The sequence below is a fragment of the Oryzias latipes genome, chromosome 4 (assembly GCF_002234675.1).
Source record: "Oryzias latipes chromosome 4, ASM223467v1".
Classification (NCBI taxonomy): domain Eukaryota; kingdom Metazoa; phylum Chordata; class Actinopteri; order Beloniformes; family Adrianichthyidae; genus Oryzias; species Oryzias latipes.
This window is the reverse complement of record NC_019862.2, coordinates 1,646,111-1,666,551: the sequence shown is the minus strand read 5'-3', so window position 1 is coordinate 1,666,551 and position 20,441 is coordinate 1,646,111. Positions and strand designations below refer to the sequence as shown.

Here is a 20,441-nt window from a genome sequence, read left to right as displayed (position 1 = left end):
TGTACCGTTATTGGATACATGCATTTCTACCTGAACAAATTAATATTTATAATAAAAGATGTTCACGCTCTCACCTATTTTAATTACATGTATTTAATTAATATTGAGTATTTTGTCATTTTGTAATTTCCTTAACAAAAATAAATGAAATGTATTTGTAATTAAATACTTCACATACTTTTCAAAACATGATTACTGTGTTGTGTTGAAAGGTAGCATTAATATATTAAGACTGATTTTTAATTTCTTTATCTTCACAGGTGCTCTGGATGAGGCTTTGGATTACATCCATGACTTAGAAGCCAAGTTCCTTTGCTGGAGCCAGGAGACGATGTCATGGCGGACAAAAGTTCCTCGTTCAAGACCTCCTTACTGACACTGGATCTAAGATCATCATTCCACCTTTTAAGCTTTCAGCTCAATTCAGCAAGGAGGAAACAGAACAAACCGCAGCCATCACCCGCCTCAGAATTATGGTGGAAAGAGTGATCAGTAGGATAAAGTCCTTTCACATCAGGGACTCTCCCGTGCCGCTCACACTGATGGGCAGTGTGAATCAGATCTGGCTTAACCGCCGTGTTTTGGCAAATTATCATGGACTTTTTTGTTTTGAAGAGTGAATTAATGTATGTTTGGTATGTAAATAATGTATAATGTGCAAATATTATGGAAAAATTTAGTGTTTCCACATATTCTTAAAATCTCATTAAATATAATTGTTATATTCGTAATATTTTTCTGTTGAAATGTGACTGACTACACAAAAAAATTAGATGAACAAATAAAACAATTTTGGTCAAAATTGTGCCTCATTTAATTTTTTGGTATGCAAATAACATCAAACATTTACGATAAAAAATAACATTACAGATCAACAGTAAGACAGAAGACTGAACTGATTGTTAAAGACAAGATAAGTGTAATTTAAGGTATGCATTCATGCATTTGCTATAATATATATCCAAGTTCTCTTTCATTCCATCTCAGAAACCCATCCAACACAACCATGAGAGGTTGGGCCTGCACCTGGCATAATCTGCTTCCAGATGCCATCATATGGATCTGGCTGTGGTCCTACACAAGAGAAACACAACACACAAAAGTTAGACATAAGTGCATAACTACATTTCAATTTAATTCATTATATCTGCTGTAACCATAATTTGGTTAGTCATAAGATTAGAAAAACAAAACTTTCTCACAAAGCAACAAAAAGTTAATCACCTGTATGCCTTGTACAGTGTGGACCTCTGACCGTCCCTGCCAACTGTTTTGGGTTTTTGCACCACCAGCTCACTAACCGGTTCAGGATGGATTCCCTTATAAATAAAAGGCAGAAAGCAATTAAAGTCTGTAGTAACTACTTGGGGTGTTTTTATAATAATTGGCAACTATGTGATTGCAAAATCCTTTACCAGCCACACAACTGCAGAAGAAAGCTTTCAGGTTGGCACTTTCTGCATCCAGTGATATCTAGACACAATAAATTATATAGGTTAAAATTAGGACATACTTATGTTGCTACATCAATGTTCAGAATGACATGAAACTATAACTGTCAATAGGGTGACCAGATTTGAGTTTGTAAAAAAGAGGAGTGAAGTGAGTTTGTGAGATATTTCATCGAGAGTAATTGGTGTTCAGAGCTGCATACATGAAGCAAATATAATTGCATTTCATCTATGTTCAATGTTATTTTATTAGACAAGTATCAAAAGAGAGGACATGTCCAGGAAAAGAGGACTTCTGCTCACCATACTTTCAGAAAAATAATACTAGTAAGTGAAGAAAGTGCCGCAACCGCAGCAAAATGAACACGCATACGGGCAACTTAATATTTCTTACTTACAGCTTCACCAAATTTTGGGGTGTTATGTTAATCCCATGCCTTTTCACTTAAACATACACACAACATATTCACTGCGATGTGTTATGCCTTATATTAAAAATTAATAACACCAGGATTTACAGTTGACGTAAACACACAGAGTTACCGGTGATGCGGCTATGGCTAAAGCTAGCTGAAGCTTACTTTGGTAATGGTGGATAAACTCTTCGTGGACGAATTTATATCCCTTGTTCAATTTGTTTCCTTTAGTGGATGAATGCATCTTCACACTCTTCATCACATCGGTGCTGGTGAACTTCGGAACACAACTCAGGCTCTTCGAAAACACTCTAGGCTCTGCCATTCCTCCGCCAGCGAAGCACAAACCGGAACTAGGTTTACACGTTGATGACGTACTTCCGGTTTTTGCGAAAAAGGTCTATCGAGATCAAGACGGAATAACCTGCGAATCAACAGTGTCAAAGAGGAGGCAGAAGCGACAGAAAACATGGTGGCTGCTTTTATTGAGAAATGGCTGAAAGAGGAGTTTTCACCAAACGTTCATGGGTCTCCAGATTCAGAGAGCCCATCGTAGCTCCAATGCCAAAAGCGTGGGACAAAAAGATTGACCTGTATGGAGAGAAAAGCGTCTTTTTCGATCATGACTACGTGGAGAGCATTCTGCAAGAACGCAAAGCATACATAAACAACAAAAAGGTGTTAAAGACAGAAGGAGTTCACTTCCCTTCAATAAAATGCGTGTGCACTGGCCGGGCAGAGTTGTAACATACGGGGACGCAGACGACGTGACCAACGATCTGAGGAAGAGAGGATACGAGGTGGAAAATGAGAACCTGGGGCTTTTTCCTGTCATTTCTGCATCAACATTCCTATAAATGAAAATGTTCTGCCCTGTTTAGAAAGCTGTGCACAATTCCTGGAAGTTGAAGCATTTTAGTTTTTCTGTTTGAACAGCTCTGGATCTGCAGTTAAACTGTGTAGTTTAGAGTTTTTTTGTGATCACCAAATCCACATCTTAATGTCCTGCATGTTGCAGCGGTTACACTAAAGGGCTGCACAGTGGTGTAGTGGTTGAGACGCTTGCCTTGTAGCAAGAATGCCCCGGTTCTAATTCTAGCTGGGATTTCTCCAGGCTTCCATCCACAGTCCAAAAGCATGCTTCATAGGCTTAATTGTAGTTCAAATTGCCCCTAGGAGTGCATGCAAGTGTTGACAGAAAGTTGACCTGTTCAGGGTAACTTCCACCTTCACCCAACAGTAGCTAGGATAGGCTCCAGCAACACCATAAACCTCAAAGAGGATTCAGCCGGTTCTAAAAATGAAAGGATGGTTTGATAATTAGACTTCATTTACCTTAAAAATGTATATTTTAAATTTAGTTGTTTAAGATTACAATAGGTATTAAGAAACAGTCAGTGGTTTGATAAAAAGGTGAGAGAGCAGCTCAGCAGAAACTAATGTGAACAGACAGAACAGGGTCAACGGATGCTACAACACAACGTGTGCAGACGTTTGCAACTTTCTCTAGGTCGATGACTACAAAAGCCCAAACTTCAGCTAGTCTCCGGAACAGCTCAAGAACAAACCCAGAGGTGTGAAGAACCCCGCTGGACAATAGAACAGTACACACAAGTTCTGAAATTATGTTCATCTAGCTGGAAATTCTACGCACAAGTGCAGGTTTGACAGTTGCTAAGGGTCTGACACTTGGACCGCATCGTGATGGGAAGACTGAATGGAAGGGAGAATCATGACAGACATCTACTTTGATCCAGATGCTGGGCTTTCCACACGTGATGGTTCTGTTCCAGAACTTCATGAGCAGCAAATCCCATTTATCTGGATCTCATTCACATTATTTGGGTGTTTTGCTATTCTTTACTTGCAAAAACACTAAATATTCCCACCAAACTGTGGAACTTCATTAGCCTTCCACTTATTTTGTCCTTTTCTATAAAACGGAGAGTAAAACATTATGACAGTTTATTTGAACTCCAGTGAAACGCTTGTGTCAATGCAATATTAAACTGTGGATTAAATGGGATGTCACTTCAGGTCGTACACCTGCAGAAGCAGAAGAGCAAATATTTTGGCAATAATTGTTACCATACTACCATTTGTGTAATGCACTGGGACTATCATCAAATCAAATCAAATCAAACTTTATTCATAAAATAGTGCTTCTCATGCATGTTGTGCAGCTCAAAGCGCTTTAACATTAAAAACAGAAAACACACAACATTACAGTAAAAACCCAACCCACCCTTCACCCCTCCCTCCATTAAAACATATGACCCATGACAATGAATATTGACTATGCAAGTTTGAATAAATAAATAAATAAATAAATAAGCAAACAAACAAGTATGGCTTGGCTCTGCTGTGAGGAAACGGTATTTGCAGCTCGGCCATTGGAGCATCGCCACAGCGCCCACCCAGACTGGGACAACACTGGGGTCCACTTCACAGCCGTGAAGCTCCAAACTTAGACCCCAGCTGCCCCAGCAATGGCAAGAACTGCAGCAACAACGGCTGACCAAGCCGGCAAGCCCTGGAGGAAGAGATCCCCACAAGAAACAGTGGGGCTAAAATCATAAGATACTAAAATTAAAAACATAAGATTTATATAAAAACATAAAACTGAGAATAAGATGCATAAAATGAAATTAAATGCATAAAATAGCCTAGACTAAAACTAATAGAATAAATTAGCAGTTAAAATCAACTAAAAGCTAAATTAAAAAGGTGGTTCTGGAGCCTCTTCTTAAAAACCTCTCCAGTCTCTGCGGCCCTGAGGCTCTCCGGAAGGCCGTTCCACAGGCGAGGACCGTAATGGTGGAATGAAGCCTCACCATAGGTTTAGGCCCTCACCTTAGGGACAACTAGGAGGCCAGCACCGGAGGACCTCAGGGTCTGCGAGGGTTCATATTTTAAAATAATGTCATTTAAATAAGAAGGCGCAAGACCATAAAAACACTTATAAACCATTAAAAGAATTTTAAAATGAATCCTGAAACGCACAGGGAGCCAATGCAGGGATTTTAAAACTGGTGTAATGTGTTCCCGCCCTCTGGTCCTCGTCAGAACTCGTGCCGCTGAGTTCTGCAATAGTTGTAGATTTGAAAGAGACTTTTTGCGTAAACCAGAGAGCAGGGCATTACAATAATCTAAACGACTAAAAATAAAAGCATCAGCATCTCTGTGCTGGCAAGAGAGAGGAACGGGCGACTCTGGCAATGTTTTCAGATGATAAAATCCTGTCTTAACGACACTTAATGTGTGGATGAAATTTAGCTCAGAGTCAAAAAGTACGCCCAGGTTTCTCACACATTGAGAAGGTTTAAAATTATGAAGATGTGGTAAAACCATCTCTCTCGTCTTCAGAACCGATGATTAGAACTCCAGTTTTGTCCTGGTTGAGCTGTAAGAAGTTTTCTGCCATCCATGACTTTATATCTAAAATACAGTTTAAAAGAGTGTTAACAGGTTCAAGGTCATCCTGATGACATCCCCAAGAGGCAACATATATATATTAAAAAGTATTTGCCCTAAAATCGACCCTTGGGGAACCCCACAACCTATTTCATGGATTCTTGAAGAGCACGTATCCATACTTACATAAAAGTGTCGATCTGTCAGGTAAGAGTAAAACCACTTAAGAACATTTCCAGAGAGGCCCACCAGACTCCTCAGTCTGTCTAATAGAATCTGGTGATCTACTGCAGTGTTTTTCAACCAGTGTGCCGCGGCACACTAGTGTGCCGTGGGAGATGGTCAAGTGTGCCGTGGGAAATTGCCCTCATTCACTGATCTAAAAACATTTTCCATCTCCAGGAAATCAGCTCTTTGCTCATCCAAACAGGCCCTGATAAAACACTGAGTAGTTAGGAATATAAAAGATCTTAAAATTACTTTTTCTTTGTGTTTATTTAATTCTATTAAAGACATTTTGATAAGAATCACGGTACCGCGATTTAGCTGCAGCTATAACTGTGTAAGAAAAAGTCCCGCCCCTTTAACTGTCTCCGCCAATCATTCTTGAAGGTTTAATCACATGTCATCAGTCTGACCAATCAGAAGTGGTTAAAGTCTTCACTTCCTTGTTCTTAATCCTGCTGATAAAGTCGCTCAGTTCTAACAAAAATACCAGCTAAAGCTCATCTTTAGCTGGTGGTTCATCTCTTAGAAAAAAACAGCCGCAACTTCCTGCTTTTTCTGCCACAATTATCACAAAAATCCACGTGAGATTGCGCGCGCGGGGGGGGGGGGGGGGGGGGTGTCGATCAATACAGACCATGAATTTTTGCTTTTTTTTTTTTTTTTTTTTTTTTTTTGGATGCTGGTGTGCCGCGGGATTTTTTTCAGGGTTAAAGTGTGCCGTGGCTCAAAAAAGGTTGAAAAACACTGATCTACTGGATCAAAAGCGACAGTAAGATCCAGCAGCACCAGAACTGAAAGTTTCTGTGAGTCGTAGTTTAATCTAAGATCATTAACCAGCCGTCTCTGTACTGTGGTTTGTTCTAAAACCAGACTGATATTTTCTAAAAAATTTTGGGCATTTAAAAACTCATGCAGTTGAGTAGCGACACTTTTTTCTATAATTTTACTTAAAAATGGTGAGTTGGATACAGGTCTGTAGTTATCCAGAGTTTTCGGGTCTGAATGACCCTTCTAGGGGCCTCGCCACCGCCGTCTTACAGGCAGAGGGGAAGACCCCCGTCTGAAGAGAGCAGTTAACTATATTTAAAAGCTCTGACTCTCTGAATCCATGAAATGTTTTAAAAAGTGAAGTGGGAATGGGATCTAAAAGGCAGGTTGTAATGTTTACTTGGGATACAACTCGACCAAGCATCTCCGCATCATCCAGGATAAAACTCCCCAGTGTTTCTTCTGGTAAAAACAATGCTGGAGGTCTGTTAAAACCAGTGTGTTGCATAGAAGAAATGTTTGATCTTATAGCATTGATTTTACCCATGAAGTGGTCTGTAAAGTCCTCACATGCAGCATTAGATGATGGCATGGAGGACTTGTTGAAGTCTTTGTTTATTAAAATATCAATGGTTTTAAAAAGAAGTTTGGGGTTATTTTTATTTTCTGAAATGATTTTTGAAAAATAGGAGGTTCTGGCCCGTTTAACTGAGTTATTGTAGATTTTGAGTTGTTCTTTTAAAATATTTTTATGAATTATGAATTTCGTCTTCCTGTATCTTCTCTCTGCTCTCCTGCATTTCTGCTTCAGACCCTTAATGTCGTCAGTCTTCCATGGCATTTTAGGAGTGGTTCTTCATGTTTTTGTTTTGAATGGAGCCACTGCATCTATGGAAGACTGAAATCTGTTATTAAAATGATCAACAATAAAATCACAGGGTGCAGGTAAAATCTGAGCAGGAGTTTGTTTAACAATATCAATAAAACTTGCAGCAAATTCAGGAGTTAAATACCGTTTCCTCACAGTTCCCACTGAGGCTTCCTGCTGGATTTCACTGGTGACAGTAAAAAACACACAGTAATGGTCTGAGGTGGCTATGTCAACAACAGAGGACACCCCAGTGGACAGACCATAGGTAATGACCAGGTCCAGGGTGTGTCTTCTGTTGTGAGTTGGCTGTGTGACATGCTGCTGAAAATCCATGCTGTTTAGAAGATTTAAAAACTCACAGGCATAGATATCATCATAATTGTCAACATGCAGATTAAAATCACCAGTAATTAAAATCCTATTCTACCTGATATTAAGAGATGATAAAAATTCAGAAAAGTCTTGGATAAAACAGGAAGGAGGGGTTGGTGGTCTGTATACTGTGACAGTTAAAGCAGGTGGGTCTCCAAAGAGTAAAGCATGATGCTCAAATGAACAATATTTACTAAGTAAAATATTTTCAGATGATATTGTTTTAAGAGCAATCGATGCTGTACTTCCACCTTTCTTTCCTCCCCTGATTGAAAATAAAAAGTTAAAATTAGGTGGAGAAGCCTCAGTGAGAATAGCTGGAGCATCAGAGCCAAGCCAGGTTTCAGTTAAAAACAAACAGGTTAAATCATGGTCTAAAATCAGATCATTAATGATAAAAGACTTATTTAAAAGTGATCTGACATTTAAAAGAACCACCTTCATGGTTGTGGGTACTATCTGATGTGTGCATGTCATGGGTTTTGTAACTGATGTGTGAATTGGTCGGAGACATCTAACATGCGAGAGACGTGGACATGAATGGAAATGATTTGAATGTCTATTGGTGATGCGATCTGGTATGTGATGCTGTATGGCAGAGAATGATGAGTCAGGGGTGTGGGTGTCCTGGTTCAACCGTCAGCTGGGAATGGTTTTGAAAGAACGGAGGGTGAGATCAATGTTCATGCTGAGCAGACGGGAACCACTATTGTTGGGGTGTAAACCGTCTGATTTAAAGAGGTATGGTCTATTGTAAAAAGTTGTGAAATTATCAACATATGGAATGCTCATGGAATGACGGTATGTTTTTAACCAAATGTGAAGCTGACGGACGCGTGAGAACATGATGTCTCCATAACGGGGTGCAGGCAGTGGTGCAGATATGATACAGTTCATGTTTAACTGTTGGATGGTGTGAATCAGATGGATGACGTCTGTTTTCAGAGTCTCTGATTGCTGCAGTTTCAGGTTGTTGGTGCCTGCATGTATGATGAAAGTCTCCGCAGAGGGGTGTTTAACAGAGTTGGTGAGCAGAGTTTGTAATGTCATTGACGACAGCTCCAGAGAGAGAGTGTGTGTGGCACCTGCTGACCCGGACACGCCGGACAACAGAGTCTCCCATGATGACCACGGGCTGCTGCACAGGTCCGGGTCTCCCAGCGGGTCTCCCCGCGACAGCAGCGGGGGGGTGAAGAGCAGTGGCCTCCGCTCCAGCAACTCTTCGCTCCAGAAGGATAACTTTCAAACGGTCTGTCAAGATCTTCCCCTAAAAACCTGCTTCAATATTCCGAGGAGCTTTTTAGAGAGAAAAATGCTGAGCAAAGGGAGAACTGCAGCAGTTTGGACATTTTCTCCCCAAAGTTTCCTCACAGTGATGTGGAGACTGGTCCACCTGGACCACACAGCTGCATGGGCAGGCAACTTAATGCCTTTATTCTCATTCTGCATCATTTTGTCAAATACGTTTTTGGATCATTTTAAGGTTTGTAATTGGTCATCTCTGATTGTACTTAGTTAATAATACTTAAAAATTACTACAATTACAACTTTTGCTCTCAGCAGACACACATACACACACACATATACACACAAAATACGTCCACATTCCCATGACATGTTTTAAATTGAAAAACAAAGAAGGATACAAAGGGACACAAAGTGTTGTCGCATTTTGTTGTCAGTACTGGAAAAAGGGTTACAAAATGAAAAAGATGACCAAATAAACACTTTTTTGTCATGTATTGAAGAACAACTTAAAAACAAAGTGCTACAAACAACGTCTAAGCAAAACCACGATACAAGGAAAGGTAGTGTCAACGGGTCAGATTAGCCCACCCAACAAAGCTACTGAAACTCCAAACCAGGTCATTCTTGAAAACTGGGCTGTGCTTTTTTTCTGAAGTAACAAGTATTTGTCAGCATTTATGAACATGTTACAGTTGACTTTGTTACATTTAATTCTCAGTTAGACTGCTAAAATGAGGAAAATGAACACTTCCTGGTTATGACGGACCACGATACATGAATCCTTTTACAGCTTTCAGTCACGCTCAGTCCGGTCCGGTACAGCAACACCCGGGCCAGTCAAGTAGAAAACATAAGACTTGGAGTTTTTTCTCAAAGGATGAAGAAGAGGAGGACGACAACCAGAAGAATAGCAAGCAGAATGCCAATGGCGCACCACTGTCTGCGATCTGCAACAACAGGAAGGCAGCAGAGTCTTTCATTGACAACCAACCATGTGTGAAGCAGCACCGCTGTATCTGGTTGCCGGGCAGATCTCTTACCACTGGTCATATGTGACACCTTGGCCAGTTTCTTCATGACATTGTCCAGTCTTGAATGTGTGTTGTCCATCTCATGGCTGAAATCATCCAGCATTCTGCGGTAGGAACCACACAGACGCACACATCAACAGCAGCAGCAGACATCTGGTTTTACTTTCACGTTTCATCAGAATACAAACGCTGCCATACCATAATATACAGCAGGGCAAACAGGGACCTTTAGACACCACGACCATGTCACAGTACTGTTCCTCTCCGTCTCTGATTCTCCTCCACAGGTGAACCGGAGACAGAGGGTTATGGTTAGCCAGGACGCTGTAGCTTCTTCATGATGCTGTGACCATGGTTGGTTCTTCAATTATCACGGCTCCTGACTTAAATGCTGGCTGATTGCTGAAAAGAAGGCTTTTATAAAGCTATTTTAAGATAAAGTGGATAAAAAGTTTCATCTAATCTCATTTTAAAATCAACTTTATCAGTCATGTCATGAACAGACATTTATGTTCGTAGTTCAAGTAAAAATGTACTAAAGTACGAGTACATGCACAGCCTGTTACACCTCTGTGCAGCAGCAGTTCAGCACACTAAACATGAGCGGGATATTTACCCCCCCAGAGGGTCACTAGTGTTAAACAAAATTCTAATTCACCTCTTAGCTTACATTTATTCATTCCACTGTCATCAACACAACAATGTCCCATCCCATCCCATCCATCCTGCCCTTTCAAAATAAGAGCACATATGTGCAATTACCATAAAACAAATAAAGAAGTATTTGTTATTTAACAGTCCCTGCCTTTATAGCTCAAACTCACCTTCTTTTTTATTTTTTTTTTATTTTTTTTTTTTTTTAACTTGTCCTGTCCAACAGCTGGGCAAACAGATGAGAGCTGAGGGCCTCTTGTGTTGGACATATTTTACTTTAACAAGAGGGGTTATAAATCTTCTGACAAACCAGAGGTATGTCTGAATAAACCCCTTTTGTAATCGAGGCCGAACTTTATTAATTTCAATCATATTTGAAAAACTTGTGTGTTGGACCGGACGGAAAAGGAAAGAAGGGAAGAAGAGAGAGGGATGTTAGAGGTTAGAGAGGGGGGGGGTGATTAAAGGAGGGGGGGGGGGTGAGACCATAAAGCGGCATAAAGCAACAAGTTACTGGATGTTTATCATTACAGTAAGGTTCAGATAGAATACAAATCTCAAAAGGCGGGGCCTGTCCACACGCACACTCAAATGTTATCAACACACCTGTTAGCTGTAAAAATGTCCACCTGTCAACATGTACACAAAACAGATAGTGTTCACACACGCATACCTATGACTTCAAACCAACTAGTGTGAAATTATATTTCATTCGACACGCAAACTATTAGTGCAAAGGTGAGCTAACACCTGTGCTCAGGTGAGTGTTTGTGTTCTTCCAAAATGGACGGTGGAATGTGAAAAGAAGAGGGAGAGTGCCCAGCCACCCCCACACCAAGACCCCCGCCACAGCAGCAGCGGCAGCCAGAATCCTCCAACGCCACACATCCCCCCCGGGCGACCACATCCGCCACCCAGGCCAGGACCAGCAGGACCGCCGCGAGGCCCCCAGAGCCAGAGAGCAGGGAGGCATGGGGGGAAAGAAAGTGCTGCCCCACCCCAACCAGGAGAGCAGCCCCCCCACCGCGCCAGGAGGGCCCAACACCGGGCCCCGCCCCAGAGGGGTGCCCACAGATCCAGACGAGCCTTTTTTTTTTTTAACAACACTGAATTTGCTGTTGCTGCATTTAACATGAACTAAGTTCCGCTTGTCCTTCACTCGGGGCTTCAGGTAACTAGCATGCAGATGCACCTTTTGGAGGAGTCCAAGACAACTGATCCGTGTTAAGAAAATAACTAATGGGGCATGTATGGTTAGATTTCTGATGTAAACTGTGCTATAGCACCCCCCCCCCCCCTCGTAAATCTGAAGCACTCCTGAAAAAGCTGCAGTTCCCCAGAACTAAATCAGCTTTCAGTTAAATATAGTGTTAAAATAAGACGTTAAAAATATATATTTACCGTCTTGTCTGAAAGATCTTTTGTGCTTTATTTTTTGTAAAATCACTGAAGTTGATTTTATGAAGGCCTTCCTTTCTGTATTGTTTTTTGTTTTTAGATGGACTCAACAAAACTCCCTCTTTACTCTGTCAGGCCCACCATTCAGACAGCTGTAACATGTTGTTTTGTTTAGAATAAGTATTCCTTGTTAGGGAATCGTGACACGTGACATTATCCCACTGATGTCTTTGCTGCTATTAAAAAACAAACCAAACCTTTCCAGACCAAATGTGTTCCTGTGGAGGGGATGCTTTCTAAAGGATAATCATTCATTATGTGTGCAAACAGCTGAACAGTAAAGATCATCTTTTTAGTTTAGGGGTCTGTTATGCTGCCCAGCGTCAGGCCACCATTCTCTCCAGATGTGATGAGTTCTACTTTTAAAATCTTTGAGGGCTGTACTTGGAGGAGCCATTGGTCTTCAACTATTTCAATGAACTACCAGACTGACCAAACCGAAGGGAACCAGACCACCGTGCTGCAGACGTTTGGGGTTCCTCCCAAAGCGAGTTCACATCTGAGGTGTGGCGGAGGCTTACCCTGACCATATGTCTGGTGCTGGTGATGAAGGCCTTCCTCTTTGACAGCTCCGCTGCATCCAGATTAAACTTCTTTGGGTTTGACTCTACTATGCGTTTGCAATGTGTTAAGGAACATGCTTTCTCTGTGCTGAGCTCCAATCCCAGAACCCCAAAAACAGGGAGGTGTAAAGAGAGTGAGCCTTAACAGATGCACCTTTTGGTAAAGCAGTCTGCAAGTTGTTCTTTCACGTTGTACCACAACACTCGCTCAACTCTGCTTGGATGAGTTGGCACTTTTTTCCAGACAGACTTCAGTGCGTCAGCCAGTGAATCTGTGACACAGATTATGGGTGGAGCGTGTTCAGTCGTTGGTTCAGAGAACAGTGTTGCTGCAAACGGTGCATTGTCAGTTCCATCAGACATTGCCAGTGTTTCTCCAGCAGGTGTGCTCCTCACAATTCTGTTCACTCTCTTTGAGGGGGAGCGGTGAAAACTTTCCACGTTCTCCCATTAGAACTATCAGGTTTCCTTCTTGAGTGGCTCCATCTGAAAGATTGCCAAATGAGGCATCACTGAACACCCTCATCTTGAGGGCTGAGTCCCTGCCTAGAAGCTCAAAGTTCAGAGCCACCTCACTGGATTTCAGTTTGCACACCGTTCTATTCGTTTCATGGATTTAAAGCATCAAACAAGACTTTTGGTCGACTCTGCCTTGCAACCCAGAGAATTTGTCCAATCTTGGGCGTGAGCAGATCTTTTTCTTTTGCTGACAGAGATGAGTCTTGCTGTACTCAGCAAGCACAGCATCCAAGAGACACTAAATCTATTCACACATAACAAAATGCTCATACTGCATCCGGAAGATCCCTCTTGTATGTACACATTTGAGTATACCGCTGTTCAAAATCAATTATCTAATCCGTCACGGATACATTACTGTCTCTCGTTATCCAAACTTGAGTAGGTCCGGTCTTTGTTCTTTGAGAAACCGATCATCTAGCTTTATTAGTGACGTGTCCTGTGTCCTTGAGCAAATCCTCCTTTGATATTTCTATCGCCACGTCTCTCGCTTGCCCAGAAGAAAGCGCCAAAGGAACGGAGAGTGCTTGCTTCTTCTTTTCAAGGTCTGTAACTCGGGTCCAACTTATTTTTTCCAACTTTTGTACGGTTTTCCTTCGTCAAAGGTTTGTAGGACTCTGTAGTTGCTAATCATCCCCTGCTACCAATGTTAAACAAAATTGAAATTCACTTCGCAGCGTAACGTTTTCTTTATTCATTCCACCATCATCAACACAACAACGACCCATCCCATCCAACCGGCCCTTTCACAATAAGAACATGATGTGCAATTACCATAAAACAAGAAATTTGTTATTTAACAGTTCCTGTCTTTATAGCTTAACAACTAGAATTTGGCAAAGAAGGACCAAAACCAGATTTTGATGAGCCCTTTTTCCACAACGGCATCGTGAGAGGGGCAAAATTGTAATTATTTTTCCCTTATTTGATTGTGGCAACAATTTAACTTTGTGGCTCCTTCTAACATCTGCTGTGTAATACACATATAGTACCGAAGTTGACCTGTTTATATGCTGTTGAAGTGAGCTTCTGTTACAGCTGTTATCTGGTAAGTCTTGAAGCTCTCAGCAACACATTGAGTCCTTCATTTCTAAATGAACCGAATCATGCTACCTTTTACCTGAACCAGGTGTGTTTATTCAATCAGAATGTGGAAGCACCTGACTGAGTTAACCAAGCAGGGATTAGAGATGTAGAAAACTGGGTTTTCTAGACGGGGTGGTAGGACGACCAGGAGTGAGCAGCACTGATCAAGACCCCTAGACTGTGACTGAACTCCTTCACTGCTCTCTACACAGTGCACTTTCTGTAGTGCTGGGCAAATCTACTATTCCAAAATCTGGAAGACTTCAATGCATTGCATTTGAACGACTTGTTATTTTTAATTAAAAAAAGTATTTACATTTATTTTTTTATAATTAATCCACAATTTCACCATCACAACACAGCAGATTCATAAACGGTCAGCCATTATCAGGTGTTGACGTTGGCAAATGGGTGATGTCATATTTGGCATTAATGTGTTTAAAGGGTCAGCTTGTGGTTCTTACTCAGCCTGTTCGTCCAGCTCCACGCCGATTCTTTCAGACATGTTCTTGAGAACGTTGATGGACCCAGACACCAGTTCCAGCTGTTCGTCCTGCTGCTCTGCGATCAGCTGAAACACACACACCAGCGTTTGGTCTGGGCTCAGCATCACCTCCATGCCCCCATCTGTTCTCGGTCCGTCTGTACCTGCTGCTGCACCTGTGCCTCCTCAATGAACTGACTGTTGGCGCTCTGCAGCTGATGGTCAAGACGGCGGTATTTGTCTGAACCGGGCTGCCATATGCGTCCTTGAGCTCCACGCTCACCGAGCAAAGCCTGAACACAAAAGAAAAGCATACAGTGGAGCAACAGAAGTGTTCAATCAGCCATTAAATGTGTGGGTTCAGAGGCCTGTAATTGCCTTCAAATGTAAACTTCAACTATGAGAGACAAAACAGGGGAGAGATATCAGGGATAAAGTCTGTAGTGAGGAGTTTTACTGCCTTCAAGCATCTGTGCTTATTGTAAAAAATAGATCCCCCACTTTGTGGATGACAACTATAGCAGGGGATTGTAACTCGCGCTATAAACGAGGGAGCGCTGTACTGGAGTTTAGGACAAAGTTTCATGATGTCATCCTCTGTCAAAGGTAGCATTTGTCTAACCAGGAGAGAGACTTGGTACCTGTTTGCTCTTCCCGTCCAAGGAAGCCGTTCCTGGAGACGACATCTGCTCCTTCATCTCCTAGAAAAGAAACGGCAGACTATGTCACGAAGTGAAGACGTCACATACATGGATTTATGGTTCATTACAGAAAACTTGGTCATGGCGTCTCACTCTTATAACAACAGCGATGAACCAGAACTAAAAAAATGTATTTTATGAAAAAAAAGTTGGATATAATTATATGGCACTCTGTGTAAACAGGTTTTTAAATTTTGATCAGAAATAAGAAGTTCTCTTTGTCCTCTCATGTCACTTAAGAATATCTTATAGTAAAGCTTGGATTCAAAGTGATGAAAGTTTTTGTTTGAAGTTTAAAAACCCTCAAAACTATTGACTGTTTAGGAGAACAGGAGTGAGAAGTGTGTCGTCATCTACAGAAAATGGGTTACTTCCTTCTGTTGACGTTTTTTCCCCAACACAAACGCCACCATGTTGGAACAGTATGCAGTGATTGGTCTGAGTCATCGTTTCTATGGTAACCACTCACACCAAACACTTAAACGTGAGCTACAGAAAATCTGTCAAACGTTCAACCTGGGGGCCAGCAGGCTCCTCCTACTTTTATTGAGGCATCTGATTGGTCCGTTTGTAACTTGAATAAGTTTAAATACAAAATACTAAATTTGGATTATCAAGAAGATGTTAAAAAAGGTATCAGATCCAGAATGGTTCTTCTGGCCAATAGGATGACTGAATAACAGCTGTTTAGTTCTCTATAGGCTCTATGGGACTTCCTGAAACCAGCGGGTACTTCCTGTTTGGAGCGCCAGGGGGGAGGAGTCCAAGACAACTGATCCGTGTTAAGAAAATAACTAATGGGGCATGTATGGTTAGATTTCTGATGTAAACTGTGCTATAGCACCCCCCCCCCCCCTCGTAAATCTGAAGCACTCCTGAAAAAGCTGCAGTTCCCCAGAACTAAATCAGCTTTCAGTTAAATATAGTGTTAAAATAAGACGTTAAAAATATATATTTACCGTCTTGTCTGAAAGATCTTTTGTGCTTTATTTTTTGTAAAATCACTGAAGTTGATTTTATGAAGGCCTTCCTTTCTGTATTGTTTTTTGTTTTTAGATGGACTCAACAAAACTCCCTCTTTACTCTGTCAGGCCCACCATTCAGACAGCTGTAACATGTTGTTTTGTTTAGAATAAGTATTCCTTGTTAGGGAATCGTGACACGTGACATTATCCCACTGATGTCTTTGCTGCTATTAAAAAACAAACCAAACCTTTCCAGACCAAATGTGTTCCTGTGGAGGGGATGCTTTCTAAAGGATAATCATTCATTATGTGTGCAAACAGCTGAACAGTAAAGATCATCTTTTTAGTTTAGGGGTCTGTTATGCTGCCCAGCGTCAGGCCACCATTCTCTCCAGATGTGATGAGTTCTACTTTTAAAATCTTTGAGGGCTGTACTTGGAGGAGCCATTGGTCTTCAACTATTTCAATGAACTACCAGACTGACCAAACCGAAGGGAACCAGACCACCGTGCTGCAGACGTTTGGGGTTCCTCCCAAAGCGAGTTCACATCTGAGGTGTGGCGGAGGCTTACCCTGACCATATGTCTGGTGCTGGTGATGAAGGCCTTCCTCTTTGACAGCTCCGCTGCATCCAGATTAAACTTCTTTGGGTTTGACTCTACTATGCGTTTGCAATGTGTTAAGGAACATGCTTTCTCTGTGCTGAGCTCCAATCCCAGAACCCCAAAAACAGGGAGGTGTAAAGAGAGTGAGCCTTAAAGGATATTGACAGTCTCATCCAGGTCCTCTAGGTCCCACTCAATGGAGCGCAGGCTGTTCCGGAGTTCATTAGTCGTCCAGTCCAACTCCTCTTTGGAGGCTCCGCTCCCGCCCTGCAGCAGCTCCCTCCATCTGTGGTGAAGGCCCTGAGCTGCATTCACAGCCTTCTGCACCTCCCTAACAGAACATGAACACCTGTGAGGGGGAGCTGCACCTCCTTAACAGAACATGAACACCTGTGAGGGGGAGCTGCACCTCCCTAACAGAACATGAACACCTGTGAAGGGGAGCTGCACCTCCCTAACAGAACATGAACACCTGTGAGGGGGAGCTGCACCTCCTTAACAGAACATGAACACCTGTGAGGGGGAGCTGCACCTCCTTAACAGAACATGAACACCTGTGAGGGGGAGCTGCACCTCCCTAACAGAACATGAACAGCTGTGAGGGGGAGCTGCACCTCCTTAACAGAACATGAACAGCTGTGAGGGGGAGCTGCACCTCCTTAACAGAACATGAACACCTGTGAGGGGGAGCTGCACCTCCTTAACAGAACATGAACACCTGTGAGGGGGAGCTGCACCTCCCTAACAGAACATGAACACCTGTGAAGGGGAGCTGCACCTCCCTAACAGAACATGAACACCTGTGAGGGGGAGCTGCACCTCCTTAACAGAACATGAACACCTGTGAGGGGGAGCTGCACCTCCCTAACAGAACATGAACACCTGTGAGGGGGAGCTGCACCTCCCTAACGGAACATGAACAGCTGTGAGGGGGAGCTGCACCTCCCTAACAGAACATGAACAGCTGTGAGGGGGAGCTGCACCTCCCTAACGGAACATGAACACCTGTGAGGGGGAGCTGCACCTCCCTAACGGAACATGAACACCTGTGGGGTGGAGCTGCACCTCCCTAACAGAACATGAACACCTGTGAGGGGGAGCTGCACCTCCCTAACAGAACATGAACACCTGTGAGGGGGAGCTGCACCTCCCTAACAGAACATGAACACCTGTGAGGGGGAGCTGCACCTCCCTAACAGAACATGAACACCTGTGGGGGGAAGCTGCACCTCCCTAACAGAACATGAACACCTGTGAGGGGGAGCTGCACCTCCCTAACAGAACATGAACACCTGTGAGGGGGAGCTGCACCTCCCTAACAGAACATGAACACCTGTGAGGGGGAGCTGCACCTCCCTAACAGAACATGAACAGCTGTGAGGGGGAGCTGCACCTCCCTAACAGAACATGAACACCTGTGAGGGGGAGCTGCACCTCCCTAACAGAACATGAACACCTGTGGGGTGGAGCTGCATGCGCTCTAGAAGATTACTGAGGTAATTAACCATTAAGAAAACAGGCTGTAGACAGCATGTGAGGTTCCTGCTGCTGCTGTCATTCCTACCAGGGTTGTAACAATTAATCCACTAAACTGAATCAATTTATGTTCCTAGAATCCAAACAGACAAATGTTGTTAATCAAAACGGTCTATACCATTTAAAATAGTTTCAAATTGAAATGAATTGATCTATGCTCAAAGTTGGAAAATGTCATCTGGATTAGTCTATCACAGCAGACAACACACATGTGATGTCATTAAATATTATTGGCATTATTATTCATCCATCATTCCAGTCCAATGTGTGGACAGACTTTGAGTAAAGTCATGTGACCATCCAGTGTCTAGAATGTTCTAAGAATGTTCCCTTTAGATTCTTTGGATGTGGAAAAACAACAGTGGTGAACTTTAGGAAACTAACATGTGAATGGATTGGACATTGATTCTAGTTTACTTGTTTGTTTGGACACAGATTTCATTTATACTTGATGATCTGGAAGAAATCCAAGAATCTGGAAAACTTGGAACTGGAAAACACTGTTCAGTAGCAGGAATTTCTGTCTGAGTCTCACTGCTCGAAGTTTTTATGAAGATGTTCTGTGTCCATTTATGTCAGAGTATTGGAACATTGCCAAATTTACCATGCGACTTGTTCGCTGTGGCGACCCCTGATGGGAGAAGCCGAAAGTGGAAGAAGATTGGATCGATCAACATGAACCAAAAATCCATCATGATCAGCAGCCACTAATTATGCTGTGAATCAAACCGGTAACATTAGTTGTCAAACCCCAAATGTAACCAGACAAACATCTGTTTGAAACTCATCATGAAACACGGTTCAGCCTGTCAACAATGCAGGTTCTCGTTTCCTTCTACTGAAACCTCCATGTAAACACGCTAACTAACTGCATGGATCTCTCAGTCTGGACTCGGTCGATCCTCTTGGATCGCGTTTCAGCAGGTGTTCTGTTCTACCTGGACGGATGCTGTACACCTGGCTGCGGCTAACAGCAATTCAACACAAAAGCGCTCGTGCGCAGACTCGCTCTCGCAGTTGTTATGTTAGCTAGCTCAGCTCCGTTCATCATTTCTGACCCTTTAACAACGAAGAACGGGTCTTCCATGGACATGGTGCGTCTCCAGTTTCAGTCCATCCTCCGGGTCTGGGGTCCCCTGGTACGGTTGTGGAAAGCGTTAAGAGTTTAGAAACCGCGTCAAAGCTGCGGTAAAAACCGCAGACTGTTTACATGCAGCAGCTGAAACTGTCCCAGACGCTTCTCTCTTCTTCCTTTGTCTGATTCATGACTGATGGCATCCAAAGTTGCGGCACATTACCGCCCCCTGCTGGCAGAAGAGAAACACAACACTCTCATCCACGTGTTTGAGTCAGGGGCCTGCAACCTTTAACCGCTTGACGCCTGAATTTGTTCCCAGCTTTACAATAGAGGTTTTTGCTATCATGTGGATGCTAATTTAAGGAAAGTTGGGAGCAGAAGTGGTTGAATGTGAATTTGTATCCATAGACGTAAAGTGGTTAACAACAAAAAGACATTTGAGCATTCAAGCTTTACATTTTAGGAAAATTTTAGACTGTTTTTCATTCATTACATTGTTACTTTTCTAATAAATATTTTTTTAATATTTCTTTTTTGCTTTGAATAAAATATAGAAATAGAAACTTGCATTTTCTCAAAATGTGAATCTGTTTTAACTTTTCACCTGAATTCCATTTACCGGTAAAAGAAAAGTCATCCTGTGTCACAGGATCATCCCAGTAAAGCTGATGTATTCCTTCAAAAAGTTTTATACAAAGCAAGACATAAATGTTGTTTTCTCCTGTTATACTGTTGAAACCAGAAATGTACATACACCTCATAAAAACACACATATGCTTTTTTTCTCACGCAGCCAAAATAAAAGTAAACGTTTTCCTGTTTCTGGTCATTTACCATTAGCACAAAGATTTCTTTTTGCTAAATGTCAGAATAATGAGACTGGGTTTTTTTAAAACAAGTTTTTATTACTTTTATCAAAGTCAGAAGTTTACATTTATATCATGAGTCTTTGGTACTATTGCCTCTAAACTGCAGTAGTTGGGTCAAAAGTCT

The 20,441-nt window shown here is 42.2% G+C and overlaps 1 protein-coding gene and 1 long non-coding RNA gene across 2 annotated transcripts; both read right to left on the bottom strand.

Annotated features, from left to right (window-relative positions):
* Window positions 1-9,130: 9,130 nt before the first annotated feature.
* Window positions 9,131-19,639, bottom strand: LOC101172966 (syntaxin-6). Its single transcript, XM_004067553.4, has 8 exons — window positions 19,429-19,639; window positions 16,996-17,165; window positions 16,802-16,896; window positions 15,205-15,264; window positions 14,728-14,856; window positions 14,544-14,650; window positions 9,809-9,903; window positions 9,131-9,715 (listed from the first exon to the last, which is right to left on the bottom strand). Exons 1-8 carry the CDS (start codon window positions 19,461-19,463, stop codon window positions 9,639-9,641), a joined length of 768 nt encoding a protein of 255 aa, XP_004067601.1. The 5' UTR covers window positions 19,464-19,639; the 3' UTR covers window positions 9,131-9,638.
* Window positions 11,554-14,537, bottom strand: LOC111947329. The gene is made up of 2 exons (XR_002873129.1): window positions 12,629-14,537; window positions 11,554-11,645 (listed from the first exon to the last, which is right to left on the bottom strand). It is a non-coding gene; the product is annotated as an uncharacterized LOC111947329 (long non-coding RNA).
* Window positions 19,640-20,441: the final 802 nt, after the last annotated feature.